The following is a 22,251-nucleotide window of genomic DNA, read 5'->3' as shown; positions in this document are numbered from 1 at the left end:
TGTGGCTTGGTGAGGCTGGACATTAAAAACCCATTATCTTTGCCAACCAGACTTTTGAAGGTGTCTCAGAAAACAAGTCACTCTTGAGATGTGAACGTGAAAATTCATGAAAAACAAGTCCCAACAAATTCTGGAAAATCTACACTTGTTCTCTAATGACATTGAGATGGGTTAACCCCTCATGTCCAATTGGAAGGCACTCAAATTTGATACTAGAATTAAATTTTCAGAGCATTCAATCCTTCGAGATGGAAGGTCTTCTGATAAGAATGTATTCAAGACCCGATGATGTCATGACCCGAAAGCTTTTCCGATCCGCTACCGCGTGAAGTTTAGTGTACCGGGTCCGAGTCCTGCTCACTGAGTGTCGATCTGTAAAGAAATGTAGTTTTGGAGATTGAACTGTAGTTTTGAAGAAAGTACCTTTGAACGATGTTTCTGTTGTTCAACTCAGCAATTCAAAATCCAACCAACTCACTCGGAAGTCAAGAAACTTATATCAATCTCAAGATGGTACCTTCAACTAAATTAGTCAAACCAACGAATGCTCATACCAAAGCATTACAAAACTTAAGAGAGTTTTTAAGTGAAAAAACTTGTTATGATATCTTACCTGAAAGTTATAGATTGATTGTTTTTGATAATTCGTTAGTTTCTACAATTTCTACAAATCAATCATGACCAAAAGAACTAACATTTGTTTTCAATCAAATAAATTCAGATTGGGAATCAAAAGAGCTTTAACTGCTCTTATGACCAATGGTGAGTTTCTTCTGTTGAATCATATTCCATTAAAAGCTTTTTGGATACTAAAGCTTGAATTTCTGTAATAGGTGTCGTATCAGCTCCACTTTATGATTCTACTTCATTTCGATTCTGTGGAATGTTTACCTTGACGGATGTAATTCATCGTAAACCAAACTTTTAATCTTTCATCTTCATCATGATCCGTTGACTGATCTATACCTTTTGATAAAACCGATCCTTCACAGTAATTCAATACTTTTACCTAAAAACGTCACCAAATCAAATCAATAGCGAATCAGTTTCATCAAGTTCTTCAACAGCTTCGTCACCTTCAATACCTATGAATCCAAGTCATGTGTTCCCTATCACTTCTTCACCCGATCAACATCATTCTTCATTACCATATCGTCCAACAATCTCTTCTGATCCACCTAGTGCCAGTAGTTCTACTTTAGATGATCCTTATGCTTTAGCTGCTGCTGAAGTCGAATCGTTTCCTCTCTCAAGACTTCGTGATATCGAACAAGCGATCGATGCTCCTCCTCCGCCTACTGTTCATGTTCATCCAGATGCGGTTGAGTCTCTTCAAATTCAAATTCTTTCTATTTGAACTCCAATCTCTAATCATTGATTTTGTTTTTGTTTTTGACAGCCTCTTTTAGAAGCATGTGAACAATTAATTAGAACTCATGCACGTCGAATACCTTTGATTGATCAAGATGCAACAACTGGTAAAGATGCAATCCTCTGCGTCCTAACCCAATATCGTGTTTTAAAATTCATTGCAATCAACGTAAAAACCCATATCCTCACCCTAATCTCTATACTCTTTCAAAAACCCATTTTCTCACATCACAAAACGTTGACCATTACTGATATTCTTTTTTTTGGGGGGGTTATAGGCACAATCTGATGTAGATAGATTAACTCAATCAATTGGATCACTAGGAATAGGATCTTACGTCTCATCATACCAGTCCTCAAGAAAAGTCACTGATCCCATAAACTCAAACCAAGACACTCCAGAAGCCAACAATAATCATCATCATCACAATAACAATTCAACCACTGCAAATACAGCACATTCAGATCATGATCCATTTCATCCATTAGCGACTGCTACATTACAAACTACTGTATTTGATGTAGTACATATGTTTTCAGAACGAGGAATAAGTGCTGTACCTATTGTTGATGAAAATGGTAGCGTAGTAGATCTATATGAAGCGGTAGATATAGTCGTAAGTCTCAAGTCATCTTTTATCCAATTTTCTTTAGAGGAACAATGATTTAACAAAGTGTATTTGTTTGGCTTATATAGGATTTAGTTAGAAGTGATGCATATAGATTATTAGATTTAACAATTGAAGAAGCTATAGCCAGAAGATCACCAGATTATTGTGGAGTAACAGTATGTTCAGCCGATGATTCATTATCGAATATCTTAAAATATATTGGAGAAAGAAGAGTACATCGGTTCGTAATAGTAGATGATTTGATCACTCAAACTCAAAGTTCAACACAAGAAGATGAAGATGCAACCCCATTAGCCGAGAACCGACCAATGAATTTTGTAGCAACTACAACCACCACCACCAAGAAAGAAAAAGTTAAAGATAGACTCGTTGGGATCCTTTCACTTTCAGATATTATGAAACATTTGGTGGGTAACAAAGGAAAGTCTTTACAAGGTAAATCGATTGTTGGATTAGGCATTCAGGGTGAGAAAGAAGAAGAGGTTCAGGTTGAAGGTGAAGGTGAAGGTGAGGAAGAAGAAGAGATTAGTTTGATGGTCGAAAGTGAGGATAATTTGGAAGAAGAGAATGAGTAAGTTAACTAGTTTTTTTGGGGAGGAAGAAGAAGTTGGATGAAGGATGAAGGATGAAGGATTTTGAAGAAAAATGTAATACATAGTTCAAAATTTGTAATGTATTGTATTAAGTAAAGAAGTCAAGATAGTTTAAGTGTCTTTTTCTTTTGCAAAGTTGAGGCATTGTTTTTGTGATAGGGATAAGAAGGTTTTATAGTGTTTTGGTTTTTTTCTAAGAATGTGTTATGTCAATGTATGTCAAAAATCAAAATGAGAAATATGTAATTATATCATTTACTATCTTTTATCACTACTCTTGTTAAATGAAACTTATATATAAACCATTTTACATGATTCTTGAAAACCTTACATTGGATTCACTCATTGCACCACAATCAAAGTTAGATTTTAACTGCATAAGTGATGATTTTCTTGGAATGGACTGCAAGAGATCATCCAGGAAATGTAAAAATTCTTTTTTTCAGTTGCAAGTTTTGAGAGATGCAAAAAATCCTACCTGTTTGCCTTTTTGATTATTCTGTTATCATGCCAGGTGAAATTGAACTGAAATCTTACAAGCTATCCTTGAGGATGTGCAGACCAACAAGTGGACTCCAGAAGAATTCTGGGTGTCTTGTCTAGTGAATGATTCATGGTTCTCAAATTTTGAAATTTGAACAAGAGTTTGATTGATAGCCTAAACTTCACTGATCCCAAGGGCTTGTCCACATATTGGCAGGGGTTAATAGCTTTACTGACTGGTCTTAAGAGATGATAATCATCCTATCTTCTTATCATAAGGTACTTGTATTTCTGGACAACCTATAATTAATCATTCAAGTATTCTTTGGCTGCAATAAAATTAAACTCACCCAAATTTCAACTTTCCCATCAAGCTTGACTAATTATTCCCCTCACAAATGGTATTAAAAGCAGATCAAAGATCAAGGTTAAATTACAAAACTAAACAACTTCTTTTCTTCAATTTAAATCAACACATGAGGTATCAAATTATGTAAAAAGAAATAAAGAAAGTCATATGAATTCTCTTGAGACTTTTTTTGCAAAAAATTGAAAAAAGAAGTTTGAAAAAAAAGTACACTTTAAAGTAGACTTAAATTCTTGGACAATGGAGATCCCTCCACCAAAAACACAAGTCTGACATAAGCCCTTTGTTAAACTTATTCATTCCAACAGATCAACTTCAGAAACTCCTATGATCCCTATATAAACCATCACTCATCCCTGTTGACCGTGTATTCCATTGATCATCTCTGTCTCAAGTCGCTTGTATGTATTCATATATCTCATCATACATATTATACACATTCTTACTCAAACTCTTTAATTCAATTCTCTTCACAACCATTGTATAAACTTAATAAAAACAAAAAATTGAACATAACAAAACTTGCTTGGTGTCCTATTTCTCAAAAACTGACACACATACACACACACAATTATTCATTTCTGAATTCAAACATCTTCATCATATTGCCTGAATGGATGATCCATTCATGAATTGGTTCATATCCAATTTAACCAATCTTTGCTTTACTCCTTCCAACTTCATTGTCTTAATCGATTTCCCCTATCGATCTTGTGTACTTTCAAACCTATTTAGTTTCATTGAACATAATTACCTAAAGATCCATAAACCAAATCAATAAACCATCTTGATAGATTCATGACAAGAATCATAAGTTCAAGACAAATCCTAGTAAGAGAACACTGACCAGGAAAGACGCCTTCAACTCCATTCAATCTACCCGTCCACCAATCATCAACACTATCAGTTTTTTTAATCACTTCGATCCGATCACCAGCCGAAAAATTCAAATCGCCTTCTGCTTGTGCAACAAAATCATAAGTAGCAGTTACATAAGTCGCACCAGTTTTAGGAGGTACTGAAACTGGAGGTTTAAAAGAAGCAGGAGCTGCTTGGTTTTGTCGTTGAGCTTGAATGGCTGCTGCTGCTGCGGCTACTGATCCCATTGACGGTGCAGTACTGTTATTATTACTTGATGAAGTGGCATCTGGTGTATAAGGTGGTGGAGCATTGATATTCTCATCTTTTGGTAATGGTCCTTTTCCGCCAATTCCTCCTCCTATGGAAGGCTTGGGTGCTAAGGGTGGTACAGCTTTGGTTCCTGACATTGGAGGTTTAGATCCTAAGGGTGGCTTAGATGCTAAAGGCGGCTTAGATGCAAGTGAAGGTGGTCGATTAAACGATGGTTTAGCACTGAGACTTGGTGGTCGCGATCCAGATGGATCACCTCCTGCCATTTGTCGACGTTCAGCTAAAGCTTTGGCTAAAGAATCAGACAAGTCGAAAAGGATCAGGGATTATTGAAGTTTTATGATGGGAAGATCAAGTTAAAGACAAACCTGTTGGAGGAGCTCGTTTGGTGATAGATAAACCGTCTAGTCTTTCAAATGCATCTTCGAGCCTTGATTGATAAATTCCTTCAATATCAGTTTGGGTCAAATCAAATCTACCTTCAGCAAATTGTTTAAGTTTTTCAAACGAGACATAGAGTACGTTAAGTCTGCAAAGAGAAAGGTCAGATTAGCGTGGATTTGAGACCAAGTGACAATGGATCAAAAAATACTAACTGCATGTAAAAAAACGAATAGAATAATGGTGAGACGAAAGAAGTAGCAAGTTCCAAGAACCTAGGAATATCAGTCTTCAGTAAATTATTGTAATGTTCATATTCCGTTAAAGCAGCTTCGTAATCTTGCTCTAACTTGAAGATGTTCTGCTCATCCTCTTGAAATCGGTCATTTGTTTCAAATTATCTCAGATTCTATTGTGATAGCTTTGAGTAGAAAATTTTTAGGAATTACACACTTAATGTTTTCTCTTTCTTGTCTCGTAGCTTAACATAAGCGTTATTGTGTCGGTCGAAATCGATCAACTGTTCCAATATTTCACAATGCAGTATGGTGAGTGAATGAATGTACTTCGAAAATCTATACAGATGATCCTTGATGAAAAGAATTCAAAAAAATACCTTATGATCACGTTTCACAATAGTTTTCCTGGCCCGTTTGATAACTTCTAAAAATTCTTTAACAGGTGCCATGATACGTGAATCAATAAGTTCTAATTCAGGTTGAACTGTATCTCTTAAATCTGTAATCAAATCTTGATACGAAGTCATTTGTTCAATCGTTTTAGCTGCAGATGGATATCTTGTAGCCAAATCTAATTCATTTCCTATAGGTGATAAAAGTGTGATATATGCTTGACCAAAGTTATGAGAAGATGTTAACATATCTAAAGAAAAAAGAAACCAAAGATGATCAGCTTAGGATTCGATGAATTCAGACCAGCCTAATGCATGTTCCTCAAAGCTGTGAAAATTCTTAAGACTGGAAAATAAGGCTTGCCACGGACTGGAGACAGCTTCTCTATAAGCCTTTGAATCCTTTAAAAGTTTGGCTGTCTCTTCCTCAACAGCTGTAAAACGACGTTTAAGATCATCTACTTCAACATCATTTGAAGTCTTTGACATTCCAACCTTTGAGGTGAGGACATGTGGAGTCCTTTTGATAGCCTTTAACATGATCGTAAGTGATTGACTTGGTGATGATGATCGTTTGAATTGATGAAGTAAATGATGTTTAAGAGAGATTCAGAACCGATGGTCTGCTTATAAGTTTTTCCTTGGTTTGATATTGTCAATGAACCAAGCCAAGCTATGAATGAAGTTTGCTGTTGGAGTGAATTGAGGATTGAGAATTGAGGATCGATTGATGTTTGGTGTTAGATGGCTGTGCAGTGTGCGCTCACCACTGTCAACTGTCAACCTACATACAAATGTCACAGCTCATGAATAACCTATGTACAGGTGTCAATAATTCATAGGTCACTTGTTATGTATCTACTGATTGAAATGTCACAAATAATATGTAGTGTATGTTTTCTGCAACGACGGGTCGGACCTTGTGAACTGATATTTCATCTTGCAAGATGATTGACGTCATAGGCTGTTGACCATTGTTACCAATTTCATTCACCATTATTCTTTCTCATTCATTTTGCTAAATCAGTTTCACTTGTTCACTATTCAAGTTCCTAGTCATCAGAATCAAGAAGATCAAGGTAAACAAGTAATGTCAAGTGATGATATCAATTATGAGGCTGTAGCAAACCTTACAGCCAAGTTGGCCTATCTTGAAAAATCATATCAATCGCTTTGAACATCATTTGTCTTCCCAAGTGAGAAGGGGAAAATTATTAGGAGTATGGTTTGGCATAAAAGGATCCATCACTGCACACCTGAGCCATAACACCCACACTACATATGTGCACCAGGCTGAGTGAATAGGTGGCTATCATGTACATACAGGTTTGCTCAGTTTTCTGCTCATCTGAAGATGTAAATCATATGTAATACATGCTGTAATTTTTTTTCAGCTGGACAAAAGCATTTCAAAAGATGACTACATACACTGACTCAAAGGTTTGGTGTGATTTAATCAACCAAACTTCATGTAACACCCTTTGTGTTACTGACAAATGGCTTTGAGAATTTTGTCTGAGTAGCCATGATAATATATGTAGTGGATTTCTGGGACAAATTTGTCAAAGTTAAAAATGTTACATGATGTATTGCATGTGATTTATTTGTTAAGATGAGCAGATAACTAAGTACACCTGGAAGATAAGCAACTACTTACTTAGCCTGCTGTGCATATGTAGTGTGGATTTTATGGCTCAGGTGTGCAGTGGTGTACCCTTTTATGACAAACCATACTCCTGATCATTTCCCCCTTGCCACTTGGGGAAGTTGAGTGATGTTGACAGTGTATCAAGAGGTCAGCGGTTCTACAAACAATTCCATGTAATCTATCAGGAACTTTCTTAAGTCTCTGGTTATGATACCAAACTAAGAGGACCCATCCATCTTTATATTTGTGAGATGAACACAAAAGAAGCAGTGATGACAAAGACTGTTAATGAAGGTAGTTGGACGGGTTTGGCTCCTAGTAGGTTAGTACAAGGTGCTCAGATTGGAGTTTCCTTTTGTCTTCCCGTTCCTTTTATGCCATGTAAAGCTATCATAAGAAGGAGCTGAGGCAGGGTAGCTGAGAGATTGAGCCAAGCTCTGAACAGAGCCACACAATGTGCAAGACAACTGAGGAGGTGTTTTGATTCTTTACACCTTGTTCAAGTTCACAAAGGTCAATCAACAAAATACTCAGTACTGAGTACAAGTATTGGATGATTCTTGATAACAAACATGAATCACTCCGTTTCTGACACATTGGGAGTATGAAATTTAGACCCTGTGTAACGGGTGTATTCAAGTGACCAGGTACTGCTAAAATGAGTTTATAATGATAAACAAAATGATAAATTCATAGATGATAAAGAAAAAGGGGCACAACATTCCCAAAATCAACCATGAGTATATACATTGATGTGTTACAGCTCTTACAATGGTCAACCGCTTCAAAAACCAATCAATTTTGACCAAGAACACCCAAAAGCCCTCTGATGACGTGTTTTAATGACTTTGCTACTTATAGATGATGTAATTTACACAGCCCAAAGTGATCAATGATGTAATTAGATCTTACGCAGCACTTCTTATGATAACTACGGGTGAGTTTTTCCTTATAATCTGGCTGAAAACCTATTTTCAAAGTTGCAGATTGCCTCAAATGATGTGCAATTTTTGATTACTAAAGTGCATCTTATAAAGCTTGTGATGCTGATTAATAATTGGACCCACCTTCTGATGAGTAATGGATGAGTTATTGAGCTGTGAAGTCAAGTTTTTTGTATGTAGATGTTGTTACATGTATGGATGTAAGTGTAAAATCCGAAGTTCACTCCAATTCCTTATTGCCCTTATAACTTTCTTCACACACCTCTCTTACTAGTGATTTAAAGTTTGTACCTTATGAAATAATTGCTTCTGCTTTGAATGAGCTAGCTACCATCCAATTCCCACCTCACTTGACATGTGTAATAAGCTAAAAACCTCCATTTTTCACAAAATTCACTCCTTTTGTCCCCTTTACACAGCCATTACTAACACTCTCTTGCTCCTTTATGTTAAATCATTATCCATAACCGTGGAGATCCTGGATAATTCTCTTGGGAACCCTATTTGTTCCTCATACCACCATTACATATGTAAACTACCTGTAAACCCTTGTTTACCAGCTTAAAAAAGTACTATTTTCTTAATAACTTCTATTCCTCCTTATCAACTATCAAGATTAAAGTTTTTTATGACTAAAAAAATGCTTCTCTTTTATATTCTAACCTTCCTAAGCCCTTAAACCTAATTTTAATACCCTAAAACCCATTTCCCAGCCTGTATACCTATATTTTTGAGTTTTTCCTATGTTTTTCTTTCTTTTCTTTTTGTAATTCATTTGTTAATAGTTGGTCTTGATCTCAAAAAGTTTTTTGAGGTAAGATGACCTAATCATGATGTAATGTGTAGTATATAAGCTTTAAAGAGCTTCTATTGATCTAACTGCACCCACCCAAGTTTTTCTTTGCACTGAAACCTTTCTAGTAACTTTGGTAAAGTAATATGATCATTTTTTTGATTGATCCAATAAATTGATCACCACACCGTTCAAGAGCCTCTTCAGGTATCCTCCCTTGGTGTTGCCATCAAACCACTTTCCCTGTGCATGGCACATTGTCTTCACCTTACACCAGCACTCCACCCCAAAATCCTCCATCTTGTCTCACTGCCACTGCCCTGCGCTTGAGGGGCCAAGCCTATGAAGGGCATTATACACCATGAACAGGAAAAATTGAACAAAGTAGGTGCTGGCCTCAAAACTTCCCCAGGACTTCCACATCCGTCAACTTCCTGCAAAGGAATCATCCTCCAAAACACACACCCCACCAAAGGAATGCAATCCCATGGTGTCTAATCACAAGTTTTATCATCCTTTGTTTGTGCAGTACCAGCAGGGAATCACACCAAGATCATAACAAACATGCAGGTCTGTGGCAACTGGAACATGGATTTTGGCACTGAGCCTTGCCAAATGGGACAAATCCACTTGTTGAATGAAACTCATCCCACAACAGGAAGCTCCACTTTTCCAAGAAATCAGGGTCCCCAAGACTTGGTTGCAGAGGCGGTGTATCAAGACATTGAGGACTGTCAGACTGTCAGCCCTGACCCCTAATTACAGGACCATGGGCTAACACTACCATATGTAATATTAAAATATTGTATTGAGCCATGAGCTACATCTCAAGGCTCAGTGTCAAGAGCCACTTACACACATGTATGTAATGTATTGAATACATAGTTGTTGTGGTATTTACTATACCACATTGTTCAAAGATCATCTTCAAGCAAATAAGTGTCAAGGACTTCTGTTGAATTCTGTCAAATTATTACTAAAAATCAAGACAAATCAAGTACAAGGCAAGTTATCTACCTATGAATGTGAAATTGATAACAAATTGAGTTGTGGTTAGAGTGGTTAGGGGTTTTCTTTCCTGTTTGGGAATAGGCTGTCTGTGACCTGAGAATTTATGTCTCTATTCTTCTTTTCAACTAATATGTGTGCTATGATTTTCTCTATATAGCCAAGACTTGTGTACGTCTTGATTTCTTCCCTCATTGGAAAGAATTCTTAAAGTTTTATTGTCTAACTCACTATTACCATCATAACTCATCTTTGCCCATACCCCTGTTGCATTGAGCACAGGTGTGCATTTCTTTTCAAAGCTGCTGAAGCTTGCATAAGGCTTGTGCCAATTTAGCTTATGCCACACCTGATTACCCCAGGTGTGTATTTCTTTTTGAAGCTGCTGAAGCTTGTATAAGGCTTGTGCCAATTTAACTTACACCACACCTGATTACCCCAGGTGATTGTTTTTCATTGAACGGCACAATCTTTGAACTATCTTGAGCTCTTGCAATAGTAAACCTCACCCAAGTGTCAACCACAAGTTGACCCATGAATAGACAAGACTAACACACCAACCACAAGTTGACACTGGAACTGAGACTATATAAACCCCCCCTTCTTCCCTAGAATCATTCCCCATCTTTTACTACCATCACAACACAGAACCACATTTTACTTGACTCCTATTCAGAAGATCTTTGAGTATGTGGTTAGTTGTGTAGTTTGTCAAAGACCATTCTTGAGCATTACAAGTTCCATTGCTGAACACCCAAGGTACTGATTTCTACGAGCACAGGGCATTTGTTGTCTCTAGAAATAAACCCTAAAGTACCAAAGCTTCCTCCTTTTTAAGGAGTCTAAAGTAGTCTTCAGGATTTTTGGTTTACCAAAGTGTAAAGCCTGCCCCTTGCAGTCTCACAAGGTTAGAGCGCACTAGCACTTAATTTTCCTTAGGATTCTCTTCTCTTTCTCAAATCCTCTTCTTAGAGGTCAACTAGCTGTAGTCTTCACTTGGGTGTACCACATGAAGGCTGCTCTTTCCTTTTCCTACTCTATTCTCTGTGTAGAGTACACCTAACAGATGTGTACTCCTCACACTGACCAAGTGGGACCAGTGCCCTCAAACCCCCCACACACCCCCTTTTTTTTAGGTTTCCCTGTACTAGAAGCCCATCTATGTTTGGAGCCTCCTCATCTGGCTCAAGTCCATGTCAGCCAATTGTAAGCAACCAACACTCACAGGTGTTTTCAATGCAGCCTAGAATGGGATTGGTCCCAATCTTTGACATCCTCAATCACCATCAACTTTAGCCTCTCAGCTGAGGCTCTGCCACGGCCCCAATGCTATAGCTGCCTATGCATTGCAACAATACCATGAAAACTTCAAGGTAATCTGCCCATTCAAATTTTCAATGATGGATTACCTCCTGTGAGATCATCCAATTGTTTGTGTCAGCCCTGAGCCCTATGTACAGGACCATGGACTAACAAACACACATGTAAGTCTATGTGACTTGTCTAAACCCATAATGATTACACCCCATGACTCACTATCAAGACTAGGGCTGTGACCCGGCCCCGGCCCCGCCCAGCCGACTCTGCCTGACGGCTTTCACAAAGCTAACGGTACGCACCCCGGGGCATTCATATGTGGCTTGATAACGGTCAAATACGGCCCCATGGGCGCTTCAGGCAGCTTGGGCACCCAACCTGGACGGGGTGCCGACCCTTTTTTTGCCCAAAAATGCCTTCACACTACTCTCCACCGGCCCTGAGCAGTTTTCAGAGGACACCGGGTTCACTCAGGGCTTGATTTGGCCCCAGGGCCGGCCCTGAACTCATGATCAGAAGTACAACAGCTAGAATTTGAGAGGATGGCAAGAGTAAAAAGAAATTCTGGGAGATTTCTTTTCAAAGGGAGAATAGAAAAACTTGATTATTTATTTATTCAATGTCCTCTTCCAACCTTGTGCCTGGGCTCAGGCACCACCCTCCTATCTCAGCTCATCATTCAGCTATGCATCTCTAGTAGCCTTGACTGGCTTACTAAGATTTCCTTTGGAAAAGACCTAGATATCTTGTGTCCTTGTGACATGGACAAGGTTTATTCCTTGTGCCTTTCAAAGCCCAAGCACCAAATTGGTCAACCTACCAGGTTGGCTATTTAGAGTCTGCTAGAATTTGGTAGGTTGACCTGAGTAGGGCCATAGACATGAGCTCAATGATTGTTGTTAGGGTGAAACAACTTGTTATTTGTGATCTTGTAGCCAGATGCAATGTAATTGTTTGTCTGTCAATACAGTTACTCATACACAGAAAAGCCCAAAGAAAGATAACAGTATCCATACACCAAAAGTCTACGTCAAGGGCAAGAATGAACACCAGTCAAAGGATTTTGGTCTATGCAGTGAATAGGACAATATTGAGTAGCACCAAACACTGCCAAACAAAGCACCTGTCTTTGAGCATCTTTGATCCTGTGCCAATAACTGGCATTTTGGATGTGAGCAAGGGTGTTCAGTAGTTATTTCAAAAATCAATCAACTCTAAATCAATGTTTACAAGATCAAATCTCTGCATTCAAAAATTATCTTCATGAAACCCATAAGGTTGGAGATACCAAACAGAACAGGATCTCAACCAAACTGCAAGATAGACATTGTTTACTTGCAATATGTAGAGCTTATAACTCAACATGGGTTATACAGAGCTGGAAGGGTCACCGTACAATCTACAGTACCAGTAAAGATGACTTGATAGAAAGTGTCTACGGATTGCCCTTTTAAAACAAGACAATAAGAAGATCTCTGATTGAATTGAGTACTGATAAGTAGAAAAACAACTTTCATTGTCTTTTATAAAAATACAAAGAGCATGTGTTTAAAGCAATGAGAACTTTGTAGAAGCAACTGTGTACAATGGAAAAGTGCCTTTTTTTAATCAATTTCATCACTTGTTTAGTGTTATTAACCAACAGGCTGCCTATCAAGTACACTAGACATCAAAAGACACATTCAATTTCAACTCTTGTCATTGACAGAACCACTGTCAGCTTGAGCCTTAAAGGTGGTAGCAACTACGGCATTAAGCTGAATGAGGTAGCTAAAAATGAGTAAGAAGTAATTTTTACAGGGCTTTGTGGTAGAACTTGTTCCACTATAAATTCTAGCCCAGGAAAGTAGTTCCTAATGATAAAGGATGATTAGATCTCATGAGTATCTAAACAAGGAAGATACCATTGAGCTGGCAAATCACTTCTTGGACATCTCTTCTTGAATTTCGGGAATCCAATAGTTTACTCTCTACTGATTCCTATCAGTTAGACGTCTTCTTAACAGTCTTGGCGGATAAGATCTTTAAGGGCAAATCCAAACTGGCTTGTGCTATGATTTGATGAAATTGATAAAAGTCCTTTTCAACAAATGGGTGCAATAAGAAAATACAATACACTTTTGAGCTAATACAACAAGGGTTTTCTTTCAAGGAACAACAGAATATGTGATTTAAGATAAGACAGTAGGCAAGAAGGTTTCAATTAAATGATCTAGTTGGCTTAAGTTCTAGAAACAATGGGCTGCTAAATTCTAGAATTAAAGCTTGAAAGTTTCAACTAAGAGAGTTTCAAGTTTCTAAAGATTGGGATGTTGGTTTATGGATGAAGATCTTGCTTCCTCTCTTAGAGAGAGGTGTTTTATACTTAAACAATCATTTGGATGATTATCTAATTCAGGCACACCCTAAGTGCTTACATAGTCCAGGCTACATTATTGATACACCCTGGTTTGGATTAGTTTTAAAGGTCCCTGTCATTTTTAACCAGGTTAGTTTGTAACTATCTTCTTAGTCAGGGTTACGTTATTGCTTGTGCCCTGACTAATTATTGCAGCATTGTCATTCCAGCAGTTTGTGCAAAATTTACTCTTCAAGCTTGAGCGATTCAGATGTAGGATTTGTCTGTAATGTTTTTTCATTGAGTTATATGTATAATTACTATAATAAACTTGTTGACTGTGTTAGAAGTCATTTGCAGAATGTCTTCTTACAGTTGACAACCACTGTAACACAGGTGGTTCAAAAGGGCTTGCATGACCAGTGAAAGGTGGGCAACTTGAAAGGTCTCACACAGAGTTTGTGCAACTCTCCCACATACAGTGTGCAGACATTTTTCACTCCCCAGCCACATCACCCCAGTCAGATCTCTCACACTCTCATCTGCAAGACTTCACGTGTGTCATACCACCTTCTCAAGGTGGGTTTTGTGCTCCATCCCACCCACCTGGTTGAGCAGGACACACCACCCATCTGGTCAAGCAAGAGGTCCCACCCACCAAACCAACAGAGGAGTTGCCCCTTGATTTCCAAAAACCAAACTCCAGGGCTAAGGCCCCTTTGCTACCCCAACCCAAGTCCTCTTAGCATATTGTAAGAAGGACACATCATGAGTGGATATCTGATGAGTCTCAACAGACCACAATCACACTCACTTAGACTAAGTGTGTCCTATCCCCAGCACAGTTAGTCCAGGCCTGAGCTGGAAAAAATCAAAGTTTGGTGCACACCTCAAGACTCAGATATGCAAGTATAGAATGGAACATTTGACCTTTCACCATCTGCACCACTCCACACTTGCCTTTTAGATGTTCCAATCCCCCAAAAAAACCCTACATCACAAGCCTGTTATGTCACAAATTTTTTCAGAGCACTACTATCTTAACAATGATGTGATTCAGTCAATACAGAAAGGATGGCAATCAAAAGATCAAGAAGCTTGATTTTTTTTTTGGAAAATTGAAAGGAAAGAAAACAAAAAAAGTTAAAAAAGAATGATGAGTTAAAGTAGAATGATATCAAGTTCATCCTGCAAAAAGGTTTGTATGTGAGGCTAAATATCTAAGAATAAAAAGATTAAATGTTATGAAGATTGAAAGAAGGGAATTTGATCATAAGTTATGATGAAACCAAGAGACTATACTAATACTGAAAACAAATGCAATCAATCCTCTGAGGTTTGATTTTCTCAAAAAAAATCAAAAAAAATCAGTATATCTACTCTGGCCAATTTTCTATCTTAACATTCTTTTTTTCTTTCAACTTGATTGTATGAAAGTAAGTAAATATTAGAGGCTTCATTAAGGATTTGAGAGGAGATTTTAGGATTTGAATCAGGAATTGATGAGATTACCAAACTTTTACATACTTACATCAAATCAATGGTCTCCTAAATAAAAACAATAAAAGAAAATAGAATGCACCAATGCAAGTAAAAAAATCATTTGTAGTATCTTCACCCATCCAAAGTATTTCATTTATTTCCTTTCTCATTTGGTTTTGTTTTCTTTCTCATCTTATTTTGTTTTTGGTTTTGTTTTGTTTTCATTTTCATTTGGTGTTTTCTTTCTCATCTTGTTTTGTTTTCATTTTCATTTTCATTTGGTGTTTTCTTTCTCATCTTGTTTTATTTTCTTTCTCAATCTCATCTTGTTCTTGTTTTGTTTTCTTTCATATTTCATTTTTCCCTTCTTTTCTTATCTAATTTTTTCTCTCTCATCCAAAACCTTTTCAAATCCCAAATCCCAAATCAAAAAAATTATAAAATTATCATTTTTCATTACAATTTTTTTTTCATTAAAAAATAAAAATATATAGAAAAGTTACATAACAAGAAAACATGTAAGTAAAATTAAAACTGATTTTGTAACAAATCACAAAAGAAAAAACCCCATCAGAAAAAAAAACCAAAAAAAAAATAACAACAAAAAAGAAACCTTTAAAAACTTTAAAAAATTAAAAAATTAAATCATCATCATTATAACCATCATTGTAATTTTTTTATAGAGTAAAAATATCAAAAACGGAAAAAGAGGAAAAGATCAGAGAAGCAGAAAAAGAAAAAAGATTTTGTTTTTTTCATCTTTAATTAATTGTTATATGTACAATAGTGGCTCTCAAACCTGCCCCGGTTTTCAAAAAACCCAGTTGACCCAGTTGTTTTTTGGCAGTAACTTTGTGTATCAAGTTGACATTTGTTGACAGCTCCCAGCCAAAAATTCAACTGGGGCAACCGGGTTTTTTGAAACTGGCTCAGGTTTGAGAGCCACTAATATACTGTAAATAAATCTCAACAAACTCTCAAAAGAAGATGGTTAAAGAAATGTGTTAAAACAAAGAAAAACATTATACGATAAAGATCTTAGAGTGATCCGTCATCATAAATCAATCATAATTAATCATTATTGATAAAAATTCAAGGATGATAATAATGATAAAAATAATGATAAAAATAATTATAATTATAATAAAAACAAACTATTTTTTTTTCGTTAGATCAATCTTTTTTTCAGTAGATTAAAGTTTTCAAATAATAAAACAAACAAATCAATTGTTCCCAAAAAAAAAAAAAAAAAAAAAAACCAAGAGAAGTCCATCCGAATTCCCCCAAAGAAGATAAAGAGATAAAGAAGATCAAGAGAAAAATTAAATCGTCCACTTCTTTGTTGTGCCCTTTTCCATTTCCATTCCATTTTCCTCTTCACACCTTTTGCAAAAAAAAAAAAACATTAAAAGAGAAATCTTATGAATGATCAACAACCTCTGGCACTTTCAAATTCCCATCTCCTCCTACTCCTCTTGCATCTTTCGGCTTTTCTTCTACATCATGAATCTCTACATCCTCTTTACTTTCTTCAATCTCATCATGTATCAAACTACTATTAGTATTAATCATACTAATCTCTTCTGCTTCTTCATGAAACACTCCTTTCTCTTCGTGTTCTTCTTCTTTAATCCGATCCATCTTTTCTGATTTCCTACCAAACTTCATCATCATAGGCTACCAAAAAAAAAACCAAAAAAAAAACCAAAAAAAAAGTAAATCCTTCACTTCTTTTTTTCTTTGTGGTCAATCAAGTCTCTCACTTACATCATTCGGATCTGTATCTGGATGAATTTCGACTTTTTGAATCCAAAGGTTCGAATCCGAAACACTCGGATCAATCGAATTCGGATCCGCTAAATCAGATCTTCTTCTCTGTGATGAAGTTCTAGACCTTTGTTTTGAAGGATAAGGATGCCATCCTGCTCCAATAGATGTCACCACCAAAGTAGGTACCTTTACACATTCCAAAAAAAAATCACATCAATCCCTTTGCTTTTCTTTTCCTGCTTCTTTTTTTGGGGGTTTTGGTTTCATTTCACTTACCATCGTCATTAACTCTCCAGTATGAATTCCTTTTTCCTTCATCATCGAATGTCTAGACTTCTTAACCAAACTAGAACTCCTAACTCTCCCACCTACAATTCCCCCCCCAAATGAAACCCACATCAGTCATCCGATCTTTTGTCTCCAAAATCGAAAAAAAAAATCATCAAAAAGCTGACCTCTAATCTGACCAAAAGTAGCTAAATTATCTCGAACTTGATCAATAGCCGGGTTCCAACCTCTTTGACCTCCATCCTCACCTCCATCCATCTTTTCCTTTCCATCTTCCAAACCTTTTTCCTTAGGTTTAAAGATCTTCAAATTCATTAACCAATCATATCCCAATTGAAACGGTTTAGTCGGTAAAACCTTCACGATCATTCCAATCGGTAATGATAAAGCTCCAATGATCAAACAGATTATCCAATCTTTGATTCCAATCCTAGTCACTTGAAATGCTGCTCCTCCTACTTCGACAATCAAAATCTATTTCCAAAAGGCCCCCCGAAAAAAACCATCAGTTTCATCTCACACCAAAACTTTAAGAAAAAAATCACAAAGAAGTCTTGGTTTGTACTCAACTTGTCCTCCTACCATGATCAACAAGATCACCAAGAAATAAACATTCCTAAACAAGCCTCTGAAAACATTCCAAGACCGATCGAGAACTCTAGAATTAAATTGATTAAAGATTTGACAAAACACAAACGTATTGAAGACAATCGTTTTATGGATATTCGAATCTTGAATCATTCTTCCTTGATCATCTCCTTGATAATCCAACTTTAAAATCTCTCGTCCTTTAAAATTCAAAATCAAAATCGCAATCAGCTGAAACACAGATTGTCCTAAAATCATCTTCCACATTTCAATCGTTATCAATGGTGAATTAATATGATCTGGTTTTCTTTTTAATAATGACTTAGATGCTGGATCAGTGGCTAAGGCTAAGGCAGCAAACGTACTGTGATTTTAAGAAGAAGAAAAATCAAATCAGTTTGTTTCTCTTTCTCTTAAATAAATTGATAAAAAAACATCAAACTCAACTCCATAATTAAATTCACCCAAAGTAACTGGACAGCCGTCAAGATAGAATTTTCACTATCAGAAGCAACACTAGTAATAAATGTAATAATCACAGCCGTAATATTAACCGAAAGTTGAAACTACCAATAAAAAACCAAAACATCAATCCTCATCTTCTTTTCCAAGAAAAAAGATCGAAACCCATCACAAACCTGCAAGAATTTCTTAACCGAATCATTCACACATCTACCCCACATGATCGCATCCACAATACTCGCAAAATTATCATCCATCAAAATAATGTCCGAAGCTTCTTTAGCCACTTCAGTTCCTGTGATCCCCATTGAAAACCCAACATGTGAAACTTTCAAAGCAGGTCCATCATTCGTTCCGTCTCCTGTTACTGCACAAATCTCTCCCAACTTTCGTAAAGTTTCAATCAAGATCTTCTTATCTTCTGGTGATGATCTTGCTAAGACTTGTAATCGATGACTGATTGATAACCTTTCATGTTCAGTCAGGTTTCTAAAAACCGGTCCTGTGATTTTCCCCAAAAGAAAAGATATATGTTAGAGGTTGATCTAATAATAAATAAAAGTGAATTAAACTTTACCTTCCATTATGATCCCACCAGGTGTATAAATCCCACACTGAGTAGCAATAGACCTACAAAAGAAAAGAAAAAAACCACAAACCAAAACTTCAATCTAAACCGCTTCAAGACTACAGAAATCAAAAATTCAACAAACTTTGCGGTTAAAACATTATCACCCGTGACCATCTTCACTCCAACCCCAGCACCTAAACAATCCTTAACAGCTTCCTTGACTCCAATCCTCAAAGGATCTTCAATGGCCACAATAGCCAAAAGAGTCAATTGATTATCTCCCATCAAATCTTCATAACTCATTCCTTCTTTCCATTCATCTTCATTTAAATCTCGATAACACAATCCAATGGTTCTTAAAGATTGAGTAGCATAACACATGATCGTTCGGTTAATGTTCGATCGACTCTCTTCATCAAACTCTTTGATCTCAATCATTCCTTCTTGATCTTCTGCTTTCTCTTTCGATACCAAAACATAATCTTTAGTTAATTTACTTAACACTTCAGATGCACCTTTAACCAAGAACCGATATTTCTTTTGATGAGTTGATGATCCGGATTCTTTCAATTGAATCACCACTCCCATCGATTTCCTTTCAGAACTAAATGGAATCATTTGAACTACAGCTTCATCTTTTCGTACTTGATTAAAATCTTTCCAACTTTGTTGTTTCATCAATTCGATCAAAGCTACTTCAGTTTTAGATCCGATCAAACTATTGGAATTCGAATCTTCAAACACCGTCGAGTTTAGTGCGATGGATTGGATTAAAAGTTCAGTGAGCTTGGGGTTCAAGGTTTCGTTTAGATCCGTTTGATCAATTGAAAAATCTAATCGATTGGTATCACTTTGATTAAGGGTGATTTTAGGTTGGTTAACGATTGGTTTTGGGGGATCTGATTTACTTGATAAACTGGATGAATCGATCGGTTCATCATTCGGAATCCTTCCTTCATTCTCTTCTACCAAATTAGCAAACTTTAAATTCACTCCAATCGATCCAGCAACAACGGTCATTTTATTTTGGGTTAAAGTACCTAAGAAAACAAAAAGTTCACATCGATTAGTTTGTTTCTCAGCCTCTCTTTTTTGGTTTTGGATAATAGAAATCACCTACCCGTTTTATCTGTACAGATCACAGTGGCATTCGCCATCGTTTCACACGAACTTAAAACTCTTACTAACAAATTCATCTTGGTCATTCGTCTTGTAGCAAATGCTAAAGCAAGTGTCACAGCCAATGGAAGACCTATTATTAAAATCAAGTCAGAAGAAAAACGTCAGTATTGCATGTTTCTTTTTTCTTCAAGATTTCAATTCAAAAAAAAACACTTTACCTTCTGGTACTGCCACTACCACAATTGTAACCGAAATAATCAAGACTTGAATAAACGCTTGAGCTTTATCATTCGGAGACCTAAAAGAAATAAAAAAAAAACCAAAATCAGAAAAGTTTTCCTCAAGTCAAGAAAACAAGAAAACTTTTCACTCACCGATCCGGATTCGTACCAAGTTGAACAAAAAACCGAATCATCAAAGCCACAAAAAGAATCACCCCAGCCGTAGCTCCAAGCTTAGCAATCAATTCCGCCAAATGATTCAACTTAGACTGAAGTGGAGTGTTTTCATTTTCACCTCTCAAACTCATCATAATCTTTCCATAAAACGAATTCTCCCCCACAGAAATGACCAAATAAGTTCCATATCCTTCGACCACCTTCGAACCTGAGATCATAAAACAATCTACTTCTTCTGATGATGATTCGAATGAGAATTTAGTTTTCTTTATTAAATCACTTTCACCTGTTACACTACTCTCATCACATTTGATTCCATACCCATCAACAAAGATCCCGTCCACCGGAACAATCTCTCCAGGTTCCAAAACTGCTATATCTCCTACTACGACTTCTGAAATGTTCACTAATGTTTGTTCCCCAGAGTTTCGTAATAGTTTGATCATTCGATCTTCTTTTTTCGAATTCAGTTTCACAAATTGTTTTTCTTTTTGATAATCATTCAAAGATCCTACGATTGTTACAATAGCTACTGCAATCAAGATGGCTAATCCTTCTACCCAATCTACCTAAACCGTCACCACCACCAAAGAAATCATCCCAAAAAAGGATTAGTTTTGGTTAGGAATCAGATTAGAAATTCGGTTTGTAAAATGTCACTTACTTGAGGTTCTGTAATTCTTTGACCACTAGAGTTGATATAAGACTTAGGAGGAGTACCCAGTGTAGTATAAAGTCCTAAAGCCAAAGACACGACCGCCGCAATGATCAAGATAATCAACACTTTATCCTGCAAAGCCGTCCACATCAATCCCAACAGCGACTTGGTAGGTTTGACCGGCAACTGATTCTTTCCATAGACATCTGATCTTGATGATGATTCTGCTGCTGAGGTGCTCAGTCCGTTTTGAAGATCGGTGTGTAGGGCAGCAGCGATTTGAGAGATGCCTCCTAGGGTTTTGAGGTCTTGAATCGATTTAGGATCGATTAGTTTAGATAGTTGGGATGGGGTCAGGTTGAAATCTGTAGGTGATGAGGTGGGTTGGATAGTATGGATTGATGATTCTTTGGGTTTTTCTGTTGGGATGGGTTGTGGTGAGTTGGATGACATGGTGGGTTGAGTTGAGATTGAGATGAGTGAATGAGATTGATGATTAGTCCTCGGTTATGAGGAATAGGATTAAGATGTGAAGTGATGCGAATGATGATTTGATGAGTTGATGAGTTGATGAGTGATGTAGTAAATGATGAATGATGATACTAGTTGGTTTGATTTGATTGATAATGAATTTGAACCAGTTCAGTTTCTAGTAGTAGTAGTAGTTCTGTTTGATTAGTTAGTTAGTTTTGTGATTTTCTACTTGACCTGATTCGATTCGATTCGTTCTTTCTTTCTTTGTTTTCCTAATTCGATGACCGTTTGATTGAATTTAGTAATTTAGTAAATAATACATTGATGACTGACTGAGATCAAAATAATGATGTACCTTTGTAAGGTGAAAGTAAAAGTAAAAGTAAAAGTGATGATAGTGTCTTTTTAAAGAACCATTCGTGAATTGTCGATGTGATCAAAATTCGAGAGTGAAATTCCAAACCGCTCTATCATACTCTCTGTGGCTGTGTTCTTACGTAAACTTTCAAACTTTAACTTGGTTGATGATCTCATCGATCTGATCAACCTTTCTCATCTTCCGCTTTTCCTCTTTCTACATCTACACCTGTCACCCAACCTTAATCGGATCTCTTCAATCATTTCATTCAAACCCTTCTGGACAACATGCCTTGAAAGTTGACAGCCATCACCAGTGCGGTCATCAAAAGCCAAGCCGATCACGATTCGTCATACCAATCATTCAAACTGAAAGATTTCCAACCAAATCTTTGCGTTCTATCTTGCCCTAGGTCCAGAGATCAGTTTCAAGAGTCATCTCAA

General features: G+C 36.7%; 3 protein-coding genes across 3 annotated transcripts; 1 reads left to right on the top strand and 2 right to left on the bottom strand.

Moving 5' to 3' along the window:
- Window positions 1-555: 555 nt before the first annotated feature.
- On the top strand, window positions 556-2,440 carry MELLADRAFT_26344 (uncharacterized protein; the record flags this gene model as incomplete). Its single annotated transcript, XM_007411677.1, has 9 exons — window positions 556-647; window positions 722-762; window positions 834-911; window positions 1,203-1,321; window positions 1,400-1,540; window positions 1,670-1,709; window positions 1,828-1,988; window positions 2,069-2,261; window positions 2,364-2,440. Coding segments are annotated over 9 exons (942 nt in total), but the record flags the coding sequence as incomplete, so codon positions are not given.
- A 1,378-nt stretch (window positions 2,441-3,818) lies between these two features.
- MELLADRAFT_48993 (uncharacterized protein) lies at window positions 3,819-6,329 on the bottom strand (the record flags this gene model as incomplete). The annotated part of the gene is made up of 7 exons (XM_007411655.1): window positions 3,819-4,200; window positions 4,294-4,869; window positions 4,946-5,106; window positions 5,174-5,330; window positions 5,412-5,478; window positions 5,575-5,840; window positions 5,961-6,329. 7 exons carry the CDS (start codon window positions 6,127-6,129, stop codon window positions 4,184-4,186), a joined length of 1,413 nt encoding a protein of 470 aa, XP_007411717.1.
- Window positions 6,330-16,865: 10,536 nt separating this feature from the next.
- MELLADRAFT_48992 (uncharacterized protein) lies at window positions 16,866-21,429 on the bottom strand (the record flags this gene model as incomplete). Its single annotated transcript, XM_007411654.1, has 12 exons — window positions 16,866-17,075; window positions 17,166-17,257; window positions 17,345-17,651; window positions 17,748-18,129; window positions 18,213-18,331; window positions 18,404-18,729; window positions 18,805-18,857; window positions 18,941-19,838; window positions 19,919-20,050; window positions 20,139-20,218; window positions 20,295-20,887; window positions 20,983-21,429. 12 exons carry the CDS (start codon window positions 21,427-21,429, stop codon window positions 16,866-16,868), a joined length of 3,639 nt encoding a protein of 1,212 aa, XP_007411716.1.
- Between the last annotated feature and the right edge of the window lie 822 nt (window positions 21,430-22,251).

The sequence above is a fragment of the Melampsora larici-populina genome (genome assembly GCF_000204055.1).
Source record: "Melampsora larici-populina 98AG31 unplaced genomic scaffold MELLAscaffold_26, whole genome shotgun sequence".
NCBI classification, from domain to species: Eukaryota; Fungi; Basidiomycota; class Pucciniomycetes; order Pucciniales; family Melampsoraceae; genus Melampsora; species Melampsora laricis-populina.
This window is presented reverse-complemented; position numbering and strand designations above follow the sequence as displayed.